Here is a 26,973-nt window from a genome sequence, read left to right as displayed (position 1 = left end):
AGGAAATCAGTATGCTTCCTTCCTTTGTGGTAAATTATATTCTGATTAAAAGCTAAATGAGCTGAACTCAAACGTCAATTACCATCAGAAAACATCAATAAAATATGTAGTTAGTGTTTAATGAAGTACCTGTTCCTTCATCCATCGTTTCCCTTGGGGACGCTCACTCACCGTTGCCGGAGAGGCTGCAGGTGAAGCACAGACGTCCCAGAACCTGCCTTTGCGCTGGTACTTCTGAGCAACGACGCACGACTCCTGCAAGCCAGAGCTGCGCCAGAAGCGTCCTTAGGAATTATTTAAATTTAACCAGGGAAACACCTCGACAGCTCTTGTGAAAGACGCTCAGCTTCAGCGGTTCGCCCTTCTTCGTCACAGTTTTTCCTAGCAATACTCCCCATTTTGTGATTCTCTGGGAGCAAGGGACAAGGTCAAAGCCTGCTTGACCCACACTGGTTTTGTGGCGTGGACTGCGTGCGTGGGGCTCTGAAACGTGCTGCTTAGGTGACTTTTTTTGGAGGGGAGCAACGCACTGAGTGAGAGACCAGGACTTGGGTCAGATGCTCTTTACATTAATTTGCCTTCATTATGCTCTCTCACATGGACGGGGCTGAGCAGCAAACCCTTCCCGTATATTAATGGGCTGACTTTTCTGATGTTTCAGGGCATTTTCATTCAGAGACTAAAAAATGCTGCCTCTGACAACCCCCCTGGGAAGCTGGTATCAGTCAGCAGGCGGAGAGGCAGAGCACGCAGGCGGCAGCTGAATCCCACGCGACGTGAGGCTCCAAGGAAGAGGCAGGTAAGATCTGGCTTCACCACAGGAGATGGCGTAGATGGGCAAGCGTGGGGCAAGGAAGGAATTTTTTCCAGAGGAAAATCTGAAGTCCCCAAACACCTCATTTAAAGATCTAGTTTCTTCTTTTATGCCAAGGCAGAGCTGCCGAGCCCAGGTGCTGCCACAATACAGATATTAGAGCCTTCTCCAGAGACTTCACCAACACTAGAAGCGCGCCTTGCTCATCGTGACCAACAGCACGGTGCCGCTTATGGCTCTTTTTCTCGCCCACCACGAAGGGGAGGCCACCAAGAAGCAAGGTGAGAGGAGCCTCTTCTCTGGCCATCCATGGAGCGTCAAGGGGAGAGTCAAGAGCAGAGCCAGTGGGGGCTTCTGTCATCTCCTGCGGGGTTTTTTCTCTAGAGGTGAAGAAATTGGGAAGCAAAAGAAGGAGGCGGGGAAGAAATAACTGATCCAGGGGATTGCACCCACAGACCATTTTCCTTCTCTTTTTGGCATTAAAATACTTGCGCTGACCTGCCCCCTTCTCCCTCCTCTCCAGCTTTGGATTCAGCTCTGAGGCTTACCTGGGGAGCTTGGCAACTGCCGCCTCTTGAGAAAAGATGGGGCCACCATGAAATATCTTTTCCTGCCCCTGGTTCTTATTTTCACCTTCTGCTCCAGCTCCGACCCGCATGATGGTGCCCGTCACCGACAACTGGCGCCACCCAAGATGCTCTCAGCTGCTTGGCCGAAGAGGGGGAGCTTCGCACGCCGCTCGCCGGCTCGTGTGGCACCTGACATTTCGGAGGCTTTTTGTTGGCATCTCCAAGCCAACAAAATCCACCCTGCGGCATTTCGGGGGGTTTGCAGATGGTTACGCAGTGGTTAGGAAAGGTCGCCTTATTATTATGGGAACTGAGCGAGGGGCCTGGCAACTCTGCCAGCTAGCGTTGACATTTTGGGTTTAAGAAATCCGAAAGAGATAAAAAGATAAAAGTTTGATAAAAAGTCACCCTGGCCACACTGGACTTTTTTTTTTTTTTTTTTCTGTTTTACAAAGCCTCAGTCAGCTCATCCAATAACCATTTGTGTTTATACAGCCTCTTTCATCCCAAATTGTGCTGCAGCTTTTCAGAGACTTTCAAATCACAGATCCTCTATTCATTGGCCCCCACATGGTATCAGTTAGGTAGCTGGGAACGCGAGAAAGACTTCTTTGTCTCTCCACTCTGCAGTAAAAGTTGCACACGCTGCCATGCCTTAGCTCAATCCCATAAAAAGCTCAATACTTTTTAATCCAAGGGGACTTTTTATGTCACTGATAACAGGGTGTGCCCGGTGGGCTTCCCCAGGCTGTCCCCCCACACCTGCCCCTTCCGCACCAAACAGGCTCAACTCCCGTCACAAGCTGCATTTCCCTCAGAGACATAACTGGTGTAAAAGTCTGTAAAGAGGTACTTGATTTTCATAAATAGGCTGTAATTGTCACAAATTAGCCCAGGCATCCAAGGGAGATACTCGCTAGCCAGAAATGGGGTTACCCCACCACACGCTGTCTCAGAGCGGGGACAAAGCAGCAGCCCAGAGGTTAAGGGCAGACAAACCCCACGCGCACCCCTAACAAAAAAATAGTGTCTTGCACAAATGGAGGCCAGTTCACCCTGCAGCCGTGACACCGGTGCCGTGGGGGAATAGATCTGGCATCTTTTATAAGCTGTTATTCCTTGAAATACAGTTGTTCTATGTGACATTTTAGTGTGCTTTTTTTTAAAGGACAGGAACCCTCTCCCTGTGTTCCTACACCATGAAGTGTGCTTAGATAAAGGGTTGCATCCTGCCGCTCCCCCGCTGACGCTGGCGAGGTGTATTTTTTTAAAACGAAAAACAGAGCCCAGCAAAGCAGCGCCACAGATCGGGCTGCGATTAACTGCCCGACGTCCCCACACGCAAACGGGCTGGGTGCCGGGGGGCAAAGTCGCCAGGCAGCCCCCCCTTCCTCCGAGGGACAAGGACAGCAGGGGCTTCCTTGCGCCACACGGGGTTTGGGCAAGGCGGCTGAGGCAGGGCTCTTCCCCTCTCCCCTGCAATCCCATTTCACATACAAAACCAATTATTTGCAGGTAGTGGGACCATCACAGCCCATCTAGACCTCACCGTTATTCCCTTTTAGCCTTAATATTTCAAAAAAGACCTGCAAAGTGCAATTTTCCCCTGTTTCCAAGGCACTCTGCTCAGCTTTAGGAGCTTTAGCAAACATCTTTCTCTTTGCAAAGCAAAGATGAGCAGAGGGCATGACACATTAAGTTAGGAAAGAACCAGAGCTGGCTTTAGCGGGGTCTGAACTTTGCAGCCCCTTTCATACTGCAGGATATTTTATGTATTGCAGATGTCTAAAATACCCATAAAGAGTGATCTTCACACTTGGAGCAAGACTGGGAAGAAAAAAAGAAGGCATTAATACAGAACGCACTTGACTTAGGCGAATCTCCATCACCCCCTTTGCTTTTATATCAGGTATTTGGGGGTTTAGAGGGTTTTCATTCATAAATCAGCTTCCTTTTATGCTGTTTCTTACAGCAAAGAACAAATAATACTTAGCAATCTCATAGCACTTTGCATCCGGAACCCGAGAGCTTTGCAAGAAGATGTGGGAGATGCATTTTTGTTGCACATCTAATAGCAAAAGGGAAAGGTAAGAAAGTCATCGAGGCTGACGAGCTCACCTGACAGGCTGTGCCCGAGTATCCCTCAATGTGCCATCACTTCATACCTACAACGTCAGCTCGTACTACTGTAAAAATGAGTGTGATGTCAGAAACGTGGAATGGTAATTTGAATTCAAGATCAAATAATAACATGCATGGTGGAGGAGCTGCATTATGTGCTTGGTTTGGGGATAAAGGCATCAAGCTGGTGGTCACGGTATCCTGATCATATTTGTCCTGTATAAACCGAGTTTATTAATACAATTTTAGCCACTTGTCACAGCACACAAGACAGTAAATAAGAGCAAAACCACCCATTTTAGCTTCAATGCAGCTCCATCAGAAATAACACATTTTAAAAATGCAAGGCATAAAAATACCCAACATCATCTCTAAGGTAAATCCTTATACCACGGGGCTGAAGAATGCTTAGGAATAGATTATTTAATCCAGGTCACAATAACCACTTTTTCTTTCTATACTTTCTTGTTTTCATGGGTGACAATTCATTTAATCAAACCCATACTGCAAACCTGATCAATTTAGAGCTCATGCAGGAAGACAGCTGAGGCAGGCACGAGCCTAAGCATATATTCCTCAAATGATTTAGAAGCAAATAAGAAAACAGATCTTCTCTCTGTCCAGAGCTACACGGGCAAAATCCATTTCGCTCCCAGTCCCAGCACGTCGCTTCTCCGGCTACACAAATTTATTAGAAGAGTTTTTAAACGCCCTCCCTAACACACTGCTGTCACCAGGTACCTTGAAACACTACGAATTTTGGCGAGGAAGCTGAGGACCACGTTATCTGTTGCACACAGCTTCCACACTGAGATGTTTGCCCGTATCTAGCACCCGACACGGAGCCGGGATTTCGCCTTTCACCTGCCTGCTCTGTGGAGCTGCAGCATAAGACATCCCGGCACCGGCAGGCAAAGCTGGACCTTTGGGATGGGGATTTGGTGAGCTGTTCTCCCAGCCCTTCCCTGGCCACTGGCCAGCAGAAAAGCCTTCCTCCACAGAAAGCAGCAGGATGGGGGATCAGCAAAGCCAAAATGTCGTTTTGGATTTATTCTGGGCAGCCTTCAGGGGCTGGAGGAACTTCCAAGTTACATCCCCAGGCCAGTAAGAGCTGGTGCAATCAAACACCCCAAGGTCACAAAGGAAAAAAGCAGCCTTTGCCCAAGGCTTAACTTTCTTCTCTCAGCATTGCTCAGCGCTTATCCCATATTCAAGTCCTCAAACCCGCGGAAAGCCTGACTCACTCCCTATCACGGTCATCAGTCATCCATACATGTGGCTTTGGTCTGTGGAAAAATAAACTGGTTTAATTTTCCAATAGTTTATGGCCAGATATTCCTGCTGGCAACAGGACCTGCGAATTTTTCACGGGGGCCCTTTGCTCCTTACGCATTTGTGTTTTCAGCTCCTTTGCCTGGAAAAACTCCCAGCAGAAACCTGAGCGGCTGCAGGAAAGATACAGGGCATCAGGGCAGCTCTGTCCTGCGCCACCCCAAAGCGTTCTGTCCACTCTCCCTGTTCATGGGGACAGACAGACATCACCCCGGAGGCCGAGAGCACCAGCAGCACCCACTGCCTCCTTACCCCGGCCCTGCGGTTTGGAAAGGGGCGGCTGCGGTCTGTGCCTGGGGCTGAGCCGCTTCCCGAGGAACTCGCCTGGCCCCCTCCCGCGGGCGCTGGGGTTGGAGAGAGGCAGGAGGATAAAACACTGCCCCAGGGTCATGGCTATGGGGAAGAAAACACTTGTTCAAATGTCTTTGATCTTACACAAACACCCCATTGGAAAAGCACTGCCGCACAATTTGTTCGAGCGTTTCCTGAAGAGCAAACCTGCCTCTTCTAAGGCACAATAAACACCCCAGGTTTACAGTAGCTGCACAAGGCGATAAATACGGAGCGCAACATCTACGGGCACCACCCAACACAACGGCCACGTGCAACAGCAGCTTTTACTCGATCGGAAAGCGTCCCCCCAGACAGCAACCTGCCCAGCCGCACGGCTCCATCGGCGCTGCTGGAGGCACGACGCGGCCGTGCTGCCGGCGCACCCCGGCCCCTCGAGGAAGGGGTACTCGAGACACCCGCTTTCAGTTGAACAACATTACAGGATCGTAACGAGGGACGGGGCTGAAGCCAAACCCTGCCTTCCAAGTGGTCTGGAAAAGAGTTTTCACTTGGCTCCTTTAGCAAAATCACCTGAACACAAGCGCCTGGGGAAGGCTGGGATCCCAGCGGGGTCTGGAGACGCAGTCCAGCCTTTGCACGACATACCCTGACGCCCATACGAAAGCTCACCCGAATGATTCCCACACTCGGGCTCATTTGAAGCACTCCAGGCTCCTCCAGCACAAGCCACATTTCTTGCCTTGCTGCTGGTTTGAATTTACTCGCTGGAATAAGCATCCACTGAACTGTGCTGAGCCACGGCCACGTTGGAGAGCCCAGGCCAACTTTTTTCTGGCCATACAGACCAGGACGTGTTTACCCAGAACTTGGAAAAATGATTCAACTTTTATTTTAGCTCAGAGGAGAGACCAAGGGGTCACCTTTAAGCTATGGGTGGTATAAATAGAGGCTGAGTGAAAAAGCAACATACAGAAAGCCAGAGAAGTGCGCTCTCCGGGAGGGAGGAGGAAAGCAAGACCCCATAACCCTGGACAGGTTAACAGGGACCAGGGTCCAGGTCAGCCCCATTCTTCAGCCCCATCTGTCCCACCTCCATATGGATCTGGGCAAGTTCACAGCTGCCTCAACCTACACATTCCTGTGTATTCGTGCCACGGGATGCAAGGGCATACCTTCAGCAGGCAGAGCGCAAGCCAGAACTTCTGCAGCACTCCTGGCACTGAGCTTTCCCCTGCTCTTGTACGCTGCTGCCCAGACTCTGCCAAAGAAACTGCAGGGAGGGAAAGAGGTCCGGATGCTGGAAAATAACCCAGGTGACTAAGGCATGCAGGTTTTGGGGGACATAGAGAAAATCAGTGTCTCAGAAAACCACAACCAAACACTGGGATTAAATTACTTTTCACCCAGCACCCTGAGCTGCCGAAAAAAAGAGAGTTCAAAGCACAGCTGGTGGCACCTAAAGCCCAAGCAAGGCTGTCACGGACCAGGAGCTGCAGCACAGTCCTGCTGCTGCTGGACTTGTCTCCTGCGCAGTCCCTGCTCTCCTCTCCAAGGCAACACCCATCAATCTCCCAGGGATGCTGCAGGGCTTAGCAACTGTCTGCAAGCCCTTGATGATCCCTGATGGAGCGTCTTGATGCACAGCAGAATATGGTGATATTTTCTTTGCTGTACTAATACAGCTGTCGCCGCTCCCACGTGAACACTTGCCACCTGCCAGCATTCGCCGCAGCAGCCTCGTAAGGGACCACAGGCCCAGAGGAGCCGTCCTTGCTCCAGCACCAAAGCAACTGCACGGCGTGGTGCAAACCCTGAGCTGTGCAGAGGACGGGGAGAGGACCAAGTGCATCCAACGAGCAACATCTCACGCAGAAGAGCAGCCTCAGTGACGCACGGGCTGGATTTATTTGGGTTTGCTATTGCATGTTTTACCATCACAGTTTGCTAGAAGCCCACGATCCAGTATTAGGAGTCTGCATTTCTGTGCTTACACTGGCACTAACTTCTTCACAGCGTTTAGTGCCAAAAGAAACACGCAGGGAGACATGTGAAAGCAGGTATTCGGCAGCAGAGCAGCTCGCCGTTGCATCAGCGGCCTCGGGTTATTTTTACGAGGAGCGCAGAGCGCACACTTGGCCGCGGCTCACCGATAGTCTCCCAGGGCCAAACGTGGAGGAGAAACCAGCTTAGTCACGATGCTTTGGAAAAGGGTAACCTCAGCAGGGGAACGGGGCCTCTCTGCCTGGAAACACGCCCGTCAAAATAGGTTTCTCCAGTTTCCCATCTCATTGACCCATGGGGAAGGAGAGAAGGATCTTATTCTCCGTAAGAAAAGGGAAAGGAATATATTGGTGTCCTTGCAGGGGTTTGGCTACACAGCACAGGGATGCGCCTGTATCTTGAGCTCACGCTGTAGGACACGGGACATCCATCCTCAATCTAGAGATGGCCACTTGAGCCCCTGATGTCCCCGAGCCATGTCTGCCTGCTGCTACGCACGCTCCACTCTTCCCAACATGGTTTGCTGAGTGTAAAGAGTTTTATGAAGCACATCCAGAGCCAGTTTCACACTGTAGCCCAGGCAACACACCCTGAGCATCACCGCAGCGTTTCCTTAGCAAAATTAAAGAAATGCTTAAATATTTCAAAAAAGTAATTTCCCTCGGTTTTAAATAGCAGTGGAGACTATTGTTAAGTAAAACATCCACAAGAAACAGCATTGAATGACTCTACCCCTTCGTACACTCTTACAGGAAATTAAAGAGCCATTGCTAGCAGTAAGCACAGCCTCCAGGTCCCAGCTCGGCCCTGCCCTATCGCACCAGGCACGACATACCTATGGACGGTCCCTTCCTAAGAAGAGATTAAAAATGCCACCTGCAAACCAAAAGGCGGGATGAGATAGGCAAACACCGCGCAGTTCAGCAGCAGAGATCAGAACAGATGAGCTAGCTCCGAGTCTGCTGCCTCCAGCAGGGACAAACGAACAAACCACCCCCTCCCCAACAAAATCCAAGGACACAGCGCGCAACGAGTGGGCTCTTGGCAGAAATTCAGAGGCCTGAAAAGCTCGCTGGGACCTGCTGGGAGATACACACACCCCTTCCGGGAACACGTGAAAAATATCTGGGTTCACTGTGTGATCTCCAAGGGGACAGCTGTCCCCCCAAGACGTGGCTGGGACATCGGTGGTGCTGCGCTCCAGGAGGGCTGCAGGAGGGCTGCAGATCAGACTCCAGCAATGCTGCTTATTTAAAAGAAGGCCTGAGGAGAGAAACCTTAATTATCCAAACAGCCAGTGGCCACCACGCAAAGTCACATTTACCGTGGCAGGGAAGGGAGCCGGCCTGGGGTTTTCAGCTCTTATGCTGCTAGAGCTGCCAGTGACCAAACGGGGCTGAGAGTTTTAAAAGCCCACATCTGCCTGGGGCGGCGCTCACAGAGAAACCTGCTCATGTCCGAGCCCAAACAGCAGCCCGTGGAGGCTGTGCTTTTTTGGGAACCTGGCCTTGAAGGCACAGCCAAGGACTCTCTCGTTATTTGGGGTCAGGATAAACATCACACGAGGGCGAGGAACAGTCTGTTATTCTTGCAAGGCATGAAGTGTTCCTGGTGGGGTAAGGGCTTTAACACGGAAAGAAAAAGTGGCAGAAAGCAGAAATAATTTGCAAAACAAAGCACTAACAGCCAAAGTACTAACACGAGGTGAACAGCACTTGGTCAGCTGGAGAGCCCGATGCTGCGCGATCGAACCACCATTTCGGAGCAGGCCCTCTCTGTCCCGAGACACACAAGCACAGCAGCAACCAGCTGGCTTTTTCCCTGGAACTCAGAGGTAAGCTCCATGCTCCCAGCAGACCGGTTTCCCAAGTCAGCACAGTTACGGAGATGTGATGAGACCACGGTACCTACCGGTTTGGGGCAGTGGATGTATCTGGCAAGGCTGATGATCAAGTCATGAGTGATTGGATCCACCAGGTTTCGAAAGCTGGCATATCGATAGAGGACATCGTCCAGAGAGGTTGACTCCATTCCCAAATCCTGCAGAAAACAGGTTAAAGGAGCAATATGAGATGTGCTACAAGAGCCAACGCTAGCACGGATCTCAAAATTAGCCCACGTTGGTGGTCCCCACGAAGAAGCCAAGAAAAAAGCAAACCCCCCCACCAGGAAGGGACACACGAGTGTGTCACCCTGGGGAAAGCTGCACTCCTGCGCTTTATCTGCTCTGCAAAGAGGCATCAGGGGTGCAGGATTAGGCCCCTCGTGCCTCTCACAGGCCATCAATCCACTGAGCGAACAGTACGCTCGCAACAAGGTAGAATCACAAATTACTCCAGCGAACATGACAGTTGATCAGCATGAAACTGGAACTGGAAAATAAATACAGCATAGATGTGCTCTGGGTCTGCTGTGCCTCGGGAGGAAGGAACGAGCCTAGAATTGCAGCAAGGGAAACAGGAGGATAAACTGAGGGGGGTTGGGAAGAGCAAAGTGCTAGACTAGATTGCTGGGGAAGGGGTGGAGGCTCTGCCATTGGAGAACGGACAAGGATGTGTCAGAAACAATTTAGATTGAGCTGATCCTGCCCTAGGGATGGATCAGACCTCCTGAGGTCCCCTCCAAGACTATTTTTTAAGATTTTCAATCCTTAGACATAATCATTTGAGGAATTTTGCCAGAACACTCATCATTGTACTGAATATGTTAGTGCACAGGGACAAGGAGGGGAAGGGTTTATTTATAGTGTACTCCTTTTACTTCAAATATTTTATCTGCACTATGTTTTGTTCCTGAGCAGCAGCAGATCAGGGGACAGGACAGCACTTCTCTCAGATGAGCACGTCGCAGCAAGGTCCGCCAGCCACCCCGCAGAGCGGGTCCGTCAAGACACGTCTCACAGGTCTCGTCCAGCACTGGAGCTCCAGGAGAGCTGGGCTCATTTTCCAGGCCTGCCTTACTGCGTGAGCTTGAGCAAGCCATCTGCCTTCTGCTTTTTATTTTTGACAGGAACTAAGATGCTTTCGCTTTTTAAGAGTGACGCCCAGAGCAGCCTCCTCTACTCGGTATGGATGGGATTTAGCACAGTGAAGACCCGTGGGCCCTACTGCATTTCAGGAAACTCATCTCTCCTTTGGGTGATGCATCCACCTTCCCATAGCAGAGATGCCACCACAGTGACCCCAAGGCATTTACTTTCCAGATGACCCCTGCAAGACCCGGTGGGCAGCAACCTACCCACGCTGAGACCCACCTGCCACCCTGCCATGCATTTTGGCAAGGTAGAGCCCCTACATTGCCAAAACAACGTGGAAGCGGTCGCCTGACAGCCAGCGCTGAGTATGGAGATGTACCTTGGTAAGGAAGAACTGACCGCCAGCATTGCGTCAGTGCAAACACCTGGGTAGGAAGCCACGACCTCTGGTCCTTCAAGCCCTCGCTGGCAACGGCCGCTGGGTTTGTAAGCTGGTGGGCTGGTCCAGCTCTGAGTGTCTACTGCTTCTCAAACCAAAACACAGCAGAAATGAGGAATCATTTCAACTATCCACTAAAAAACAGGCATTGACTAATTCCTCGTATCTGTATCTCCACTAGCACTGAGGAAAACGCCTTCTGACCCCCAAGAACAGCCACACTCAGAGACTTGTCCGCAGCCGCATCCAATGCCAAGTCCTCCTCCCACACAGCTAGCAGCATCTGGCATAAAGAATTTAATGAATTTCATGAAAACACATGTATCACTGGGGGTGAAAAGGCCGGCTGCCCACCAGTGGCAGTGTTCCCAGGGATTAATTGTGGTGCCACCAACCCAAACTGGCCCACACCTACAAAGAATTTGAAGCTGAAAATGAGATGGAAGTTTCCAGCGAAGCAAGCAAGCAATACAAGAAACATGCATAAAGGGGAAAGCATTTGGTGCTCTGGTCCTCTTCTTAGGGAAAACAAACCAGCTACAGGGATGAAATATAGGAGGGGACCCGAAGGGCAGGGGGTGCTGTCATGTGGAGCTGGGGAAAGTGAGACATAAAAGTTATTTATAAGCTGCCAGTAATAGGATGGTGCTATTTGGCCACATGGGAGTCTCAGCCTGGCTAAGTGACTCAAAAAAAAAAAAGAGAATGGAAGTGTCAGGCACACAGCACAGGGCTGAGACAATCTTACTCACCATCATCTTGCAAAAAGCAGCCCTTCCAGATTCTCTTTTTATTTATAGCTTCGACTAATAACTTGTTATTTATTGAATATTGAATTATTCCGTCTCTACCCCCAGCACCACTACCAACAACAGATGTGAAGCTTTAGTGGCTGCAGACAGACACTCGGGAGCGAGGTCTGCAAGGTGCAACTGTACAGCAGCGCGGGGTGGATATCGTAAAGAGCAGAGACGAGGGCTCGTAGCGGGTGACTCTGGTAAAAGGCACCGAGGTGCCCGTCTGCTGACCTGGCAGGGAGTCATGAGAGGTTTGCTCCCTTCCAGGAGCCAAGATCCAAGACACTGCTACTCTTCCATGCGGGCACAAATGATGCTATAAGCCAGAACCTGGGCAGGACCAAGGAAGATTATAAAGCCCTGGGGGAGCAAGTGAAAAATATTGGTGCCCAAGTCTTCTCCTCCTCTGTTTTACCCGTTGGAGAAAAATGGGCAGCCGATAACAGATGAATAATGCAAATCAACTCTTGGCTACGCGGCTGGTGCCATCGCGAGGGTTTTGGCTTTTATGACAACAGGACATTCCCCAGGAACCACAGCCTGTTAGGAGGGATGGACTCCACCTGTCTAGAAGGGGCGAGGGAATCTTTGGCAGCAGGCTGGCCAACCTGGTGAGGTGGGCTTTAAGCTGAAGGACTCGGGGGCGCAGGGGACAAAGTGGCAATGCTAATGCCATCACATCCAACGGGGGAATAAGCCAGGCCAACCAGAGCAGCAGGCCAGTCAGCCTCACCTCCATCCCTGGAAAGGTGATGGAGCAGTTCAGTCTGGAGGTCGTCTCCAGGCATGTAGAGGAAAAGAAGGTTATCAGAAGTTGTCAGCATGGATTCACCAAGGCGAGATCGTGTTTGACCAACCTGACAGCCTTCTGTGATGGCGTGACTGGCTGGGGAGATGAAGGGAGAGCAGTGCATGTTGTTCACCTCTGCTCAGCAAGGCTTTTCACACTGTCTCCCACAACACCCTCATAGACAAGCTTAGGGAGTGTGGGTTAGATGAGAGGACAGTGAGGTGGGCTGAGAACTGGCTGAACAGCAGAGCCCAGAGGGTTGTGATCAACAGGGCAGAGCCTGGCTGGAGGCCTGTCACTAGTGGTGTTCCCCAGGGGCCTGTGCTGGGTCCAGCCCTGGTCAACATGTTTGTCAATGCCCTTGGGCGAAGGCACAGAGCCTCCCCTCAGCCAGTTCCCTGACGATGCCGAGCGGGGAGGGGTGGCCGATACACCCGAAGGCTGTGCTGGCACCCAGCGAGGGCTGGGCAGGCTGGAGAGCTGGGCCCGGGGGAGCCTCGGGGAATTCAACACGACCAAGTGCCAGGTCCTGCCCCTGGGGGGGAACAGCCCCCCGCACCAGCACAGGCTGGGGGGGACCTGCTGGAGAGCGGCTCTGCTGAGAGGGTCCTGGGGGTGCTGGGGGGCAGCGAGGTGACCCTGAGCCAGCACCGGGCCCTTGGGGCCAAGGGGGCCAGCGGTGCCCTGGGGTGCATGGAAAGGAGTGTGGCCAGCAGGGCGAGGGGGTTCTCCTCCCCCTCTGCTCTGCCCCAGTGAGGCCACATCTGGGGGGCTGCGGCCAGTTCTGGGCCCCCCAGGTCAAGAAGGGCAGGGAACTGCTGGAGCAAGGCCAGCGCAGAGCTGCCAAGGGGATCAGGGGCTGGAGCATCTCCCTGGTGAGGAAAGGCTGAGAGACCTGGGCTTGTTCAGCCTGGAGAAGAGAAGGCTGAGGGGGGTCTCATCAGTGCTTATCAATATCTGAAGGGTGGGTGTCAGGGGGATGGGGCCGGGCTCTTTTCAGCGGTGCCCAACGCCAGGCCAAGGGGCCACGGGCACAAGCTGGAACACGGGAAGCTCCCCCTGAACATGAGGACAAACCCCTTCCCTGTGCGGGTGCCAGAGCAGGGGCACAGGCTGCCCAGAGAGGCTGTGGGGTCCCTTCCCTGGAGACATTCACCCCCCGCCTGGACGCGGCCCTGTGCCCCTGCTCTGGGGGTGCCTGCTCCAGCAGGGGCTGGGATGGGGTGAGCTCCAGGGGTCCCTGCCAGCCCCCACCAGTCTGGGATTCTGTGAACAGTTTGCAGTTCTGTGGAATTTGTCACGTGAGGACATCAGAGCATCTCACGAAGGCAAACTGCACTTATCATCCACAACCACATGTCCTTACATTTAGAAGTGATGCATTTAAAAGGAAGGCATCACACAGAGGCATTATCTCCCTCCCAGAGCTGAGCAGAGCAGCTCAGTGAGATGTTGAGCCCTGCAGATGTGAGAACAGAATCCATCTCAAACCTGCGCTACAGCCAAGGCACCGCAGCTCCCAGCCTTGCAGAATAAATGCAGGTTTTACCCATCAAGTAGAAGTGCCGGAGGGTTGGATATAGCTGCTGTTGTAGGAAATCAGACAATCAACACAGCGGTAAGAAAGCAGCTGTACGTGGTCTAAAAGTTTTTAAAAAAGGAAAAAAGATAATCACAGGCCTGAGTAACCTCCCTTTGTACAAGTACACATGGATAAACACCAGGCAGAAAAACATAAATACAATCCATGAGCTTCAGCTGTCAGGAATTCATGATCCCTGTCAGACCCAGGGCACAGACGGGGACAAAAACCTGTGGCTGAGGGTGGGGACTGTCCCCTAAATCCTGGCAACACTTTGCAATTCATTCAGCTCCGGGGTGCATTAAAAGCCCCAAGACAACTGTCCCTCAGCTGATGTCCCTGAGCTCGGCAGCTCCAGGGTCACAGTCTGCAGCTCACTACTGACAGCCACACACGCAATTTGTCAATAATTTACATTAAAAAGCTCCCTTTCTCCTGCCCCCGGTGTTTTAATACAGCAAATCCAAGGCAATAACACCTGGGCGCCCTGCAATAGATTGGAGCCTGTCCTGAGCTCAGAGATGCTCCAGTCCCAATGAACCACGTGGGAAGGCACATCATTTGTACGTGCTGATGCTTGGTGACTTCAGACAGGCTGAAAATGATCATCTTCACTTAAAAAAAGTCGATTCCATCTCAGACACTGGCTGTAGCAGTCAGAGGGTGCAATTACAGCTCATGCCACAAACAAGGTGGCAAGCCTTCAGCATACTGGTTTCCTTGCTATTTTTAGGGGCATCGCCACAGCACTGAGTTAACACTGGCTTTGCCGACGCATTGACTGCATGCCATTTGGTAAAAAAGAGCCAAGGCGGTTAAAATAACCACACGTGTAGGGCAGCTCTCCCTTGCTGGGAGCACCAAAAAAGCCCCAAAACAACAAATCCAAACGGCCACAAAACCCAACCAGCCAACGCACCCACTGACAGCAAACACACCGAGTTTGAAAAATAAAGAGGCTGAACCCAATTAGGATCTATCCCACAGCTTCTGCCCAGTCGGCACTTAAAAAAAAAAAATTAATCTCAGCATTGAGATCTAGAGCTAAGACGAATGCGTGTGCTGTGCTCCCCAGGAGCAGCACTGTGACAGCCAGGCCAGCCCACCAAGGCTGCTCCAGCCTGGTTGGGTTTAATTAGGCTGGGAAAACTCATTCCTTTGTTCAAGACCTCCTTCCTCCTCCTGTTTTTCGGCACCGCATGGACCCGCGGGCGACCGCACAGAACCGGGTGGGTTCAGGAGCTCAGGCTCCTTTGCAAGAGATAAAAAAGGGAGAGACAGAAATCGTGCAGATAATGTAGGGCAGGAAGATCCTCAAAGCAAACTCCCACTCTTTCAGGGAGAGAAACGCCTCTCCTAAGAGCACTGTGGATGTTACCTTTCTAGTCTGGTAGAGCTCAACATTAGGATTAAGAAAACACCAAGTAAAACCTGGATTTGGCCCATGGTCATATGGCACTGCTGGCAAACACCATGCACTAGTGAAGGAGCTGGTTTTGGGGCTTGGTAGAACTAATCCTGCCCACACAGCTCACAGCTGGGATATTTGGGGATCAAACTGGGCTTAGCATTTTGCCGCTTCCCTTTAAGCATCTCAAAAGTCCGATAATTATCTCTTACGTTAAAATTAAAATGTAGAACCAATAAATCGGAGAATTTCTCCTTCTCTTGCCTGGGACAGCCTGCATTTTTCACATGAAGTATTCCCTCCTGGTACACATTTTTTATGCACTGATGTCTTTCTCAGCTGCTCCCTAAATCTCTCTGCCACACCAGCATTGTCTCTTTTCCACCACATGTAATATTTTAAAGACACTCAAAGCTGAAACTTGTTCGAGGCCAAGTGATGAGCTCATCTGCAATTTAATAACTTAACACCAGTTCACGCTGTCAGCAGCGTATCACAGATCTCTAGCTTCGGAGAAAACGCCCAGCATCTGGCTCGAGTCACTTGGGGGTTTTTTCAGCACATTCCCTTTTCCCAGGGGATCTTTACCTGGATAGCAAGTGCAATTTTCCATAAGTAGGGTATAGGGGTTTAAAAGGATGGTCTTTATGAGCCAGGCAGGACCACGGCTTTCTTGGTGGAGGCTGGAGGGGTGTTTTTCCAGTGTGCACCCAAAGCCCTGCACCTTGCTGAGACGGTTTGGGAAGGTTTGCACACGCACGGCAGGAGGAGAGGAACGTCCCTGCGTCCCCGAGCAGCCCTGAATCCTGACCCCCGAGAGGCAGCCGGCGCGAACGCCCAACTCAAGCAGGATTTGGGATTGACGACACAAAACAAGCAGAGAAAGTCAGGAACGCAGAGTGACTGAAAACAACCCAAAGACCGCAAGTGGATCAAAAAGCACCAGGGCAGCAGCTGCCAACCCTGACGTTCGGCAGCTCCCCAAAACCTGAGCTGCTGCCCTGAGCCTGTCTTACCAAACTGTGCCTAACTGCTGAGCACACCAGCTAGTGTCTTGCTTTGCCAGGCAAGACTAGGGAGTAAGGACAGGAGATCACTTTAGGACTAAGTAGAAAAGCAAGCGTCTTGCTCGCTGCATTTTGCTGTGCATCCTCCCTACCATCACTGTACCCTTCCTGCAATTTATCTGACTTGTTTCCAGCTTGAGGAGGCCAAGAGAGAGCCAAACCGCCCACCAGCGCTTGGGTACGGCTCATCCGCTGGAAGGAAAGCGTCCGGCCACCAAGTAGCTGCATTCAGCCTCCGCAGGAGGACTGTTCTGCAAATGCAGCAATGCAAAGCTATTAGGTAAAAAACAAAAACAACACCCAACCAAACAAAAAAACACCAACACCCAAACCAAATCAAACAAAAAAACCCCAAACAAAAAAAAAACTGTGAAGGACTTCAAACTTTAGATCAAAGAACTCCCCCAGAAAAACATCATGCCTCCCTCTCTGGCAGCCAGCGATAGAAACTTCCCAGCTACGGCCATGAAAGGCACAAGAGAACCCAATTATTTTGGAAAAACACCAAGACAAGTGACAGCCCAGGCACCGCCAGCCCCGCAGAGCTGCTGCTGTGCCAGACGCTCTCCTCAACCTGCGTCCCTTCAGCAAGCATCAGCCACAGAAACAGCCCTTCCACCCAAAAACCAGCCCGAACTAAGAGCTCACCATGGCTTCCCCAGGCCAGCGGTACCCAAGCAATGCTGCCTACCCAGTGAAAAAGGAAAACTAAATGCAAGCAAGGCACTTGGGTGCTGTACCCCCAGCTTATCTTTCCTTAGCGCCAGGTAAAACAACTTGTTATTCCCCTTCTGCTGCCTGTCAAAAACTGCAGCTCAACAGCAGCTAACAGTTGAGCAACCAGCTTTTGAAGTTCCAAGTTGTTTCCATGAGACACAGCACCGTGTAATACTCCCCTAAGCCACAAGGAGCCATAAACAATGGAATTCAAGCCCGGTTTTGCTTATTAAACTATTTATCACTGCAAACTGAATTGAAATCAGAGGAGAATTCAGCAGGTCCACGTGAGAAGTCATACGAGAAAGCAGGTTATGCTGTTAGCGCTTCCATTAACGCGCAGAGAATGCAGTTACAGGCTGCCCAAACGAGGTTGCTCTGTACAACATCACCCCGAGCTCCCGCAATCACGACTGCTCATAAACATCCTGAGCGCTGCTCTTTTGGCCAGCACCGCTTCCAAAACTGCTTCTTATGTCCACCAATAGCCAGGGCAGCATAATGACTTTCCAAGCGGACAGGCTGGTATTATACACACGGGTCAGGCATGAAGGAAGAGAGGGATTCATATCACCTGCAGCAAGTTATCTGGGGAAAATGATTTCACGAGGTGAGCGTTAGCAATGCAGTGAGGAAGGTCAGCGCTGAGAGACGGGCACGCGAGGTGTGACTCGACGGCAAGCATCGCGTGGGCTGCTCAAAGGCGACAGGGCGGGTTTGCTTGTAGAGGCCATATTTAGCTGCTCAGCCCCCGTGCCTTGGGAAGCACCCCCTTGAAAACAAGCAAACAAAATGTATCTTGCCTTTGATCTTTAGGGTGTTTGACTCCAGCACAAACCCTCTGACGCCTGGTTGGCTCACGAGGTTACTAAGCCACCAGAACTTGATATTTATGGATTTGCCAGCTGCAATTGGCCATGGCTGGCCACAGCGTCCAGGAGCAGCCTCCACCTGTTCTGCATGTGATGAGCCCTCTGGCATTTGCTTCACAGCTAATAAGTTTGGTGCTGCTTTACTCTCCGATGAGATAAGACCAAGCAATGTGGAAGAGCACTGCTGGAAAGATTATCTGCCTGGCGCGTTCACTGCAGCCCAACGGCTCTGGTCACCCACGTACACCCTGTGTAAGCCACGCGTTTATCCACCGCAATAGGTGTTTTGCACATGCTATGAACAACTTAATTCTTAACTGGGTATCCTCAGGAAACAAGGCTGAGATAGTCACGCTGTCCATCCATCATCATCTCCTCTTACCCAAACAGCTTCTTAACACAGGCACCGATTTTCATGGGTTGAGAGAGGAGTAAAGCATCTGAAAGGTAATGACGTTCCAACAGCTTTTGGGAAAAAGCAGACCTCAGCAATGCAAAGATGCTCGAGCCTGCACCTTCAAAGCGGGCAGGCAGCATTTAGCAGCCACACGTGGCTTGGCTGTGACGGGGCAGCAAGTGGTGGGACCAGTACGTCTGGGTGGGGCATCGCAGAAAGCACCTGGGAACCCCCAAACAAGTCAGCGGCTGCTCCTGCAAATTTCTATGTCTAATCCACCAGAATGGTGCAAAACCAGAGTTTAAATATGTGGGATACTTTCTGTTTAAGAGAGTAAATATTGGTTTGGAACCAACGATTGCTCATTTAAACTTCAAGTGAGGGAGCAGTTAGAGAAGAGAGTCAATGTTTTGGGGACAAAGTAAACACTTCCCTGGCAGATTGACTCAAATAATAAACGGTGGCAGCTTGAACCCCCTCCAGGAGACTGGAATTATAGAAACTCACAGAGACAGATTAATGGGCAGAGATATGATGCCGCCATCCAGACAATAAACAACTGCGAATAAGATATTTGCAGAAGAATGAGCTGCATTTATTTTGAACTGCGAGGCAAATGCAATTACCCCAACTGGAGTTTGGCCAGACCACAGTTAACAGACTTCAGGAAAGTGCCTGTCGATATTTGATGAGAACAGATAGCCTCAGCTACTCATCCTGTCTTGATTTACGGAGCCAGTGGGATCCCAGTATAGAAAAAGCTTAGAAACACTACTTGGGACAGGTGAGTCCACGATTTGCTTTGAACAATCCAAACAACCAAAGACCCATCACTGCCTTTAAACACAAGTGTTTGTCTTAAGCTCACAAAATATTATTCATTCACCTCTTCTGAACCAGCGGGAGCTGCCCACATCCCGGTTTCCCACCCAAGCTGGCGCGCCAGCCCCCAGCCAGGATCCTGCTGGCCACACAGAGCCTGCACCAGATGGCTTCTGGTGCGACTTGTCACTTCTCCCTCCCGCTCCCCAGATGGATGGGTGACAGCAGCAACCTCCCAGCAATGCTCCCCTGCCAGGCTCAGCCCTAAGGTGCAAGAGCCTCTTTTGCTCTGCGCCAAAATGCTCCCAAGGAGAGCGATCCCCCAAGGTCTCCCTCCTGCAAAGGGAAGATGGGGGCAGAAAAGCTGCAGGTCTAAGGGCAAGTCGTGGAGGAGGCTGTGAGCAAACACACCAGTCTCTCCAGTTTGCCAACAGCTGAGCGCAAACACTGAAGGGCCACTCTCACGGCCTCCTCACCTCCTGCTCGCCAGCTCCACCCAAAGCCCGCCACATTACATGGCTAAAATCCAAAGAAAAAGGTTAATGCATCAACCCTGCAAGACACCCACCCTATTAACTCTGCTCTTGCTGCTGAAAGTCTCACTAACAACTCTTCAGTGAAGCATTAAAAGGAAATACGACCAATTTAACCAAGCATCTGCCGTTTCCATCCTTGGGCGTCTGCTAAAAGAGCTTGCTGGAGCAACCCAGGTGCCAACTGGAGTGTCCAAACCACATCTGCAGATGCAGAAATGCAAGTGAAAAGAAGCGCATGAAAAGTGAAAGAAGCAGAACTTGAATTTATCATTCCTTTTGCTCTGTGACCAGTACCCCTCTCTGTTAAAGGCAGTAGGGGTTGCACAGCGACCCCTGCCCCAGCACGGGCCAGTGGCTGATCCCCAGGATGAAGGCTACACACCAGCACCAGCCTTGAGCGGCTCTGACTGCACCTCTTCTCCCTGCCAACACCTATGAAAAAACCCACCTATTTTCCCTTGCAAAAGTCTCTGAGATCTCGGTTGAAAAATGGACTTACAGGACAGGATGCATCTCATCTCCTGTCAGGTAAGGATCCAGACTTGTCACCTAATCTCAGTCTACCGTCAATTCATATGAAGAGGGTGATTCATCCTATCCTAAGGCAGCCGGGCTGAGTCAGTCTCTGGATGTGGCTGTCTCTATCAGTTATCCACCAAGAAAAGCCCCTCTAATTAGCTTATCCTAGACATTTAATGTTTAGGCAACTGGAGCTGGAAAATCCCACTCGTACAGTTCTCACCTTTGCTGCACAGCAAGCACAGAGCTCTCACGCCTTTTGTACCCGCTCTGCCAGCCAAAGAACAGCCCCATCTGTTCTGCAGCTGATCACCCATCAATACCGGTTACATTTTTAAGTTTTGCTTTAGGCCCCCACTGTTTCATTGGAAGTAACCAGGAGTTCAGACAACTCGTGTCCTTGGAAGGTGACAGTAGATGCCTGCCGGGCACCGAAGACTATTATTTGTTCATGCAGATAATGTACCGTGTTGTGTTCACACGTGCTCAGTACACACACAGTCTTTATAGTAAGTATTTGTGGGAACAAAAGAAAAAGGCAGAACCGAGATCTTTGCAGAAAAGGGGAAGAGATTTCCAAATAGAGGACGACACCGTCAGACGGGGTGGATTCACTCGTCTTCATAATTTCCACTGCCTGTTAGAGACCACCCCGGTGTCTGGGCACACGGTAAGTGCACGATTCCCGACACGAGCAGCATTCGCAGTGACACACCTTTCCCTGTTTGAAATTACAGGCGAGTCTCCCGCACACGCCACAACTGATGAGAGCTCCCGGAGCAACACCAAAAGCAACACTACAAGCACCTCGCGCGATCTGCTCATTATCCCCCACCTGCACCTACTGCATTTCATTAACAGCAACAAGCCAAACACCCCTGTAAATATCCCTGCTAAGGGATATGCTAAGAAGAGAGTCCAAAAATCTTGACTCAGATGGTCTGACATTAATAATGAATCAAACAGGCAACAAGGCTTGAGCAACTGTGGTCTGTCCATCCGTCCACCTCCCTGGCCTCCCCCAGGTAACTCTGTGTGTCAGCCACTCTCATTGAACTATGGGAAAGGGGCTGAAGACTCACAGGGAGCTCAGGTCATGTAAGTTTTGGGGAATCAGTGTCAAGGGAAGGAAGAGACCCCAGTAAGGGAAGGAAGAGACCCCAGTAAGGGAAGGACCAGGACTTGCCTGTGGTGACCCCTGCATGGCAGCAGACGGATGGACAGGAGGACAGACAGCCTGCAGCTGAGCCAGATGGTCCACAGCTGCCGTCAGGGCCGCCCAGGCGGGACCTCAAGCAGAATACCGGGACCAGCTGGGTTTTCCCAGAGCCGAGCTTTGGCTGATGTGTTGGACAGCCAAGATGAGCCCGTGGAAAATGCAGCCTCACCTGGCCCTGCACTGGGGAGCACCCGCTTTTCTAACAGAAGGAGAACCAGAGTCCCCACCTCTCGCTCGTCCCTGCTCTAGCCTGGCCACCCCCTCCAAACTGCCCTCACTTCACAGATGAACACAACACAGCACGAGCTGCCTGCTCTGGCATTAATTCTGCTGAACCAGTGTCCACTTAGTGGAAAGCAGGATTTACTGCCTTGGCCCACCTGAGCCCCATCTCCTGCTTCCACCACGAGAGAGGTGGCAGCTGCCACCGCGAGAGATTTCAGGAGGAGGTCAGCACGGGTCTCCAGCTGATGTACAGCAGCGCACGCCTGCCCGCCGGGTGAAAGTCCTCTCTGAGCACAGCAAAATCAGCTGCTCCCAGGAGAAGGCAAGCCCAACACAGCCAAGCACCGAAGGAACTGCAAGTCACGGCTGAAAATTCGCATTTGCTTTTCTACCCGTTCAAAATGCTGCTTTCTGAACATCTCCCCTCCTCAGCCAGGAGAGCTGCTGCAATCCAGTGACAGAAAAAGAAATCCATAATTTCGGGGGATCAATCAGGTCTGTGTTAGCAGTGCTGCCAAAAATGCTGGGATGGGGATTACCCACACCTATCTGATATGGGGGTTTTGTTTTGAGGCACAGCTCTGCCAAGCAGCCAGCACGCAGGCGGCCGCGTGAGCCGCCGGGAAACACTCCCACATCATCCCCGAGCACTGAGGTTCCCAGGCACATCACATTCACATTAAACCTGCAGCGTTGATAATGATGTTACCGTATCACCGGGAAACCTCCCGGACCACCCAGTGCCCAAAAGAAATCAATCCGCCACTGCACACACAACAAGAGGTTGCAATCCAATAACTGCTATCTAAAACCTGGTTTCACTTCCAAGCCCTGGGTTGATTATTATTGCATTAGCTACGGAGGGACGTATTGTTACCACTCAATGAATGCTAAGCTCTACTTCAAAGGGACTGAATTTCGGCAGTGGAAGACTATACAAATGCTTCGACAATCGCTTTGGGATCCTTCAAAGCAGATAGGTGCTAGAATAAAACCTAAGATCTTATTGATACAGGCACTAGTAAAAATAAGCATCAATGATTCCTCAACACAGCTCTTTTCCAGAGTAGGTTATTTAAGTGAAGTAATTTAAGACATATTTAAGACAAATATTCAATTAATTCTTTAAACCGGCTGCCACGGAATGATGCAGATGTTACAGAAAGATCATTTAAATGAACAAATTGCAGCTGACTCCAATAAAAACATGTCAAGCCTCTTTTTTTTGTGCCATTTATGGCACTGCAGAAGGCTGGGTGAGAGGAGAGCAGGAACAGAAATGGGTTCAGATAGACGATGACAAGGGAGGAGCCAGACACTGCAACATGCGCCACCAGCACGACCCAAAGCACACCAAACACAGCTCCAACGCGCTGCTGCACTCCTGGGCTGCCATCAGTACCTCTGGAAAACAAACACACAGCTGAACCAGAAGGCGAAATCTTTTGCTGTAGTCAAAACCATGCCCTGGTAGGGAAGACAGTGGGTGTGCTCCTCTCCCATGTCAGCCTGAGCACCCCATCCTCTGCATCGGCACCCACGGATGCGTCCCGCAGGAGGAGACGGGGAGCGTGGGCACGTCCCGCAATGCACGCAGCGCTGCTGCCCTTCCCCGAGCACCCCGTGTCGGTCCTGCCGCTGCCCCGAGGCGTCACTCCCGACCCCATTCCTCCCAAAAACAGCGTTCACTCTTCTTCTCTCCCCCCACCCAAATGTGTGAGATGAACCACGCTGGCGGCTCCACATCAGCCAGGCCCAGGCAACAACCACCTGAATGGGGCTGAAGGAGCCGTACTGATTCCCTCATCCACAACATATCGTCTCATCCCAGTCTCGCTTTGCAGGCACATGGACGTCTGAAGTTGGGGCATATCATTGGTTTTCTACCAGCAAGTAGAGTGGACTTACTCTTTACAGCTACCTTGCTGCACTCAATACAAGAGTGGCTACATACCGTGCCAACGAGACATGTATTTTGCACCGTAAAACCTTAGAGGGAACAAGATACAGGTAGATTTTAGCTCAAAACAAGAGATGAGAAAATAGGGTTGAACTTAACATTGGAATAAAACCTCCCTCCCCTTTTCTGCATTAAGACTTACCCTGAGTTAACAACAGCCTATTCCACCCCAAAAATTAATCCTCTTTCTACACTTGGTACCTTCTCAACAGTTAAAAGAGGCTTCCAGCAAAGGAGCAAACCAAACAAATCCCACAGCACCAAGCTCATTTTCTTACCTAAGACAGAGCAACAGGAATGGAATAAAAATAAAGGTTTCCACAGCTTCCTACGTCTTGCCAAGAAGGCCAGCATTGCACAAGTAATTAATATGGACAACATGAATTTAAATTCTTTCATTTGCAAATCCAGCATCACAGTTAATCTCAAGCATGGACAAAGTCCATTAATAAAGCAGATTCATGTAATGGGATTCAAAGTAATGGCGAATCAATACATAACACACTTGTAGGCTAGAATAATCTATGCTTCGCATAATAATCACAGTAACTATAATGCTGTGTATTTATACGGAGGCGTATTCAAGACCAGCCCAGGCCACCTGACAAGCTTGGCGGGGTCTGTTTCCCCTGCAGCGGGACGCAGCCGGCACCGGGAACGAATGGCTGCTGAAGTACCCAGCAAGGGAAGCAGATAAACACGTGCATGAAGCAGCTGCAGCAGAAAGAAGACATCAGGGAGGATGCTATTTAACGCAGAGGGTTGGCACTCCTAAGCCCACCTGGAAAAAGGGAAGAGGATATATTATGTGTCATCGTGTCCTTGTGATGATGATGATAAAACGCAATGGAGCGGAAGGGAGGTGCACACCCACGGTCACGCTCCGACGTGCTCCCAAAAGCCACTCGAGGGGCAGGGGTTGCCCGAGCAGCGCAGGGAAAGGGCAAACTCCTCCGCATTCCCATTTAATGAATTAGACCTGGAGCTTGCGGCTCGTTTCTCTCCAGACACCCACAGCAGGCGGTTCAGGAGTAGTTTGACTGATCACCCGCCACACGCGCTTTTGCACAGGATCCCACCACGCTGAGCTGGCGAGCTACCCCCCGAATTACAGGAGAAAACAGACACGCTCTGAAAGCAGCCACCGAGCTCCGGCCTAGGGAAAGGCAGGGGTATCACCCACTTCTCCAACGAACTCCTAACCAAGCCCGTGAAATGCCTTTTTTGCAGGAGCCGTGCCTAAAAGCAGGCGATGCCAAAGCGATATGAGGCTCGAGAGCTAAAGCTGCATCCAGGAAGGCACGGCAGGGCTGCGCAGCCGACGCCCCGAGGATGCCTGGCACCAACACCCACGCGCACCGCTCTGCCTGTGATGCCCCAGCCGCTGCTGAGCCCCACATCTGCACAGACAGATACTGCAAAGGCGTCGGAGCTGGCACCCGAGAGGTAGAGCAGGAGCCGTGGAGAGGTGCTGCCTGCTGTCCCCACCTCCTCCTCCTGCTTTCAGTAGGGTTGTTAAGTGACTTTCCAATTTTTCACAGGGGAAGGAGAAAATGGAAGCCTCCCTAAGTCTCACAGACGGTGGAGCTATTCTGGTTTTGGGAGGGGCTCCCAGTCCTGTTTGCTATCGGCAGCAGGAGTCAGGCCTCTCCACGTCACTTGCTGAATTGCTAAAGAGTCTTAGGCAAATAATTTCTCTTTTCTTCAGCTTCCCCAGCAGCATGATGCAGGAGAAAGACGGAAAAGCGACCAGATCTATAGTGGTGCAAAGGTGCCTGAAGACAAAGGCAGCTCCCTCCACATTTCGAAAAGCCTGGTCCCCAGCCCTGGGGCAGTGTGGGCTTACTGAATTAATCCTGACAACCACACTGCTTAATCCCGCCTGAACAAACCACAGAAACCGAGTCCAAGCAAGTTAAACCCGTGTCCCCAGACTCACACGCTGCTGCCTCCTGCCCCGAACATCCACATTGCAACACCTTTAGTTGGGAGGCCACGGTTCTGCTCTCCTCCTTCTCCTTTGGGATATCTTATCTCATCCTTGCCAAGCTAGAAAACCACTTAAATACCTGATTAACTACAAGCACATGTTTAAGTCCCACTGAAGCCAAAGGGCTTTGATTATCAGAGCACTTAATACAAGTTTTTGCTAAGCAAAACTTCTCTGCCAGTGCCCTCTCCACCCAGGCTCTTCACGGCAGCACAGGGTACGGCTTGAGAAGCGATGGCCAGGACACAGCACAAACATCAGCTCACCAGAGCAAAACGCAGCTTAAGTGATCAGCGGAAGAGCATTTTGCACAAAATCAGGCAATTAGATCCCAGGAGATGCAGGCAATTTGCAGGCTGGGCTGGGCTGAGAAGTGCACTAACTCGCCAGCAAACATTTCCAGTAAGTGCTGTTAAGATCCTCCTCTTCGTGCTGCAGAAGGTCTTCAGGGCTGCGAGGGATGTGACAGATTAACCCACACATGGCCAGAGACCCCCGCACTTGGCCAAGAAGAGAAAGTCGTCCAGGTTTCATTAGCGGTGCTGAGCAGACACATAAAATAAGCATCCTCTCTGCTGTGCCCTATGCCTGTCGCCCTGTTTGCAGGCTCTGGGTCCTCTACAAGGGGGAAGAGGAGCTCTCTGCACCCTCCAGACCCACAGCAGCACCCCGAAGCTAGGCAGGCTGGGGGGCGGCAGGGAGAAGCACGCACATCCCCTCCTGCCTGCCTGGGAGCTGCCTCCTGCTTGGACAGGCAGCAGTAGATCTCGTTCAGCACAGAGTTGTCGAAGTCCCCCACACTGTCCCCTCCCCCTAATTAAAAACAAGAATTTTTCTGCTTTGTTGACAGTCACTCTCGTTGATATTTCATTTCCCAGCGAAGATGCCGGCAGCGTGCACCAGATGAACGCGGGACAACCTAGGCAGAAAACATACAAAGCTTCTGCAAAGGAAATCCAGCCTGTGAAGGATTTGTGGCGGTGCAATGCCCGGCAGATGACAGCCGACACTTGTACGTGACGCTAACCACACCTTCAGCTCACTTTGCAGGAGGCAACTTAATGGAAAACCTGCCGCTTCCACTGCTGAGTCACACCAGAGCTCGTGCACCTCCAGCTGATGCAATGCAGGTTTCAGCGCAGGCTTTCGCTTCTCGTCGCTCCCAACCTGATTAGGAGTCCCCTTCCACCCAGCCCCGCCGCTGGGGTCCGAGGCGAGGACCAGAAGGACCACCACTCAGCCCCAGCCCAAGGCAGGAAGCAGCTCTAGAAGAGGTTTGCACTGGAGATCCCAATTTCTGTGTCAGCTCCTGGTGTGGGTTTTCACACCCACGGAAGCAGAGCTGAGCTCCGTGCCCTGGCGCCCAGGACAAAAGCCTGGACTTGCACAGTTGGTTCTCACAAGCCTAGCACAGGCAGAGAGGCCAAGGTGCAGGAACAACGCGGGGCTGGCAGCGAGCGGCGGCTCACGGCGCTCCTCTGAGCTGCGCCAAGTGAGGTCCCGCAGCGCCCTGCACGCCACCGTGCCT

The 26,973-nt window shown here is 51.4% G+C and overlaps 1 protein-coding gene across 1 annotated transcript in view; it reads right to left on the bottom strand.

Annotated features, from left to right (window-relative positions):
* Window positions 1-26,973, bottom strand: part of LRRC75A (leucine rich repeat containing 75A) — a 91,398-nt gene that overhangs the window by 46,979 nt on the left and 17,446 nt on the right. Inside the window, exon 2 of the mRNA XM_064467771.1 lies at window positions 9,043-9,171. Coding sequence (XP_064323841.1) covers window positions 9,043-9,171 — 129 coding nt within the window. The remainder of the gene's footprint in view (window positions 1-9,042; window positions 9,172-26,973) is intronic.

This window comes from Phalacrocorax carbo, chromosome 17 (assembly GCF_963921805.1).
Source record: "Phalacrocorax carbo chromosome 17, bPhaCar2.1, whole genome shotgun sequence".
Classification (NCBI taxonomy): Eukaryota; Metazoa; Chordata; class Aves; order Suliformes; family Phalacrocoracidae; genus Phalacrocorax; species Phalacrocorax carbo.
Note: the sequence above shows the minus strand (reverse complement) of the source record. Positions and strands in the feature narration are given on the sequence as shown.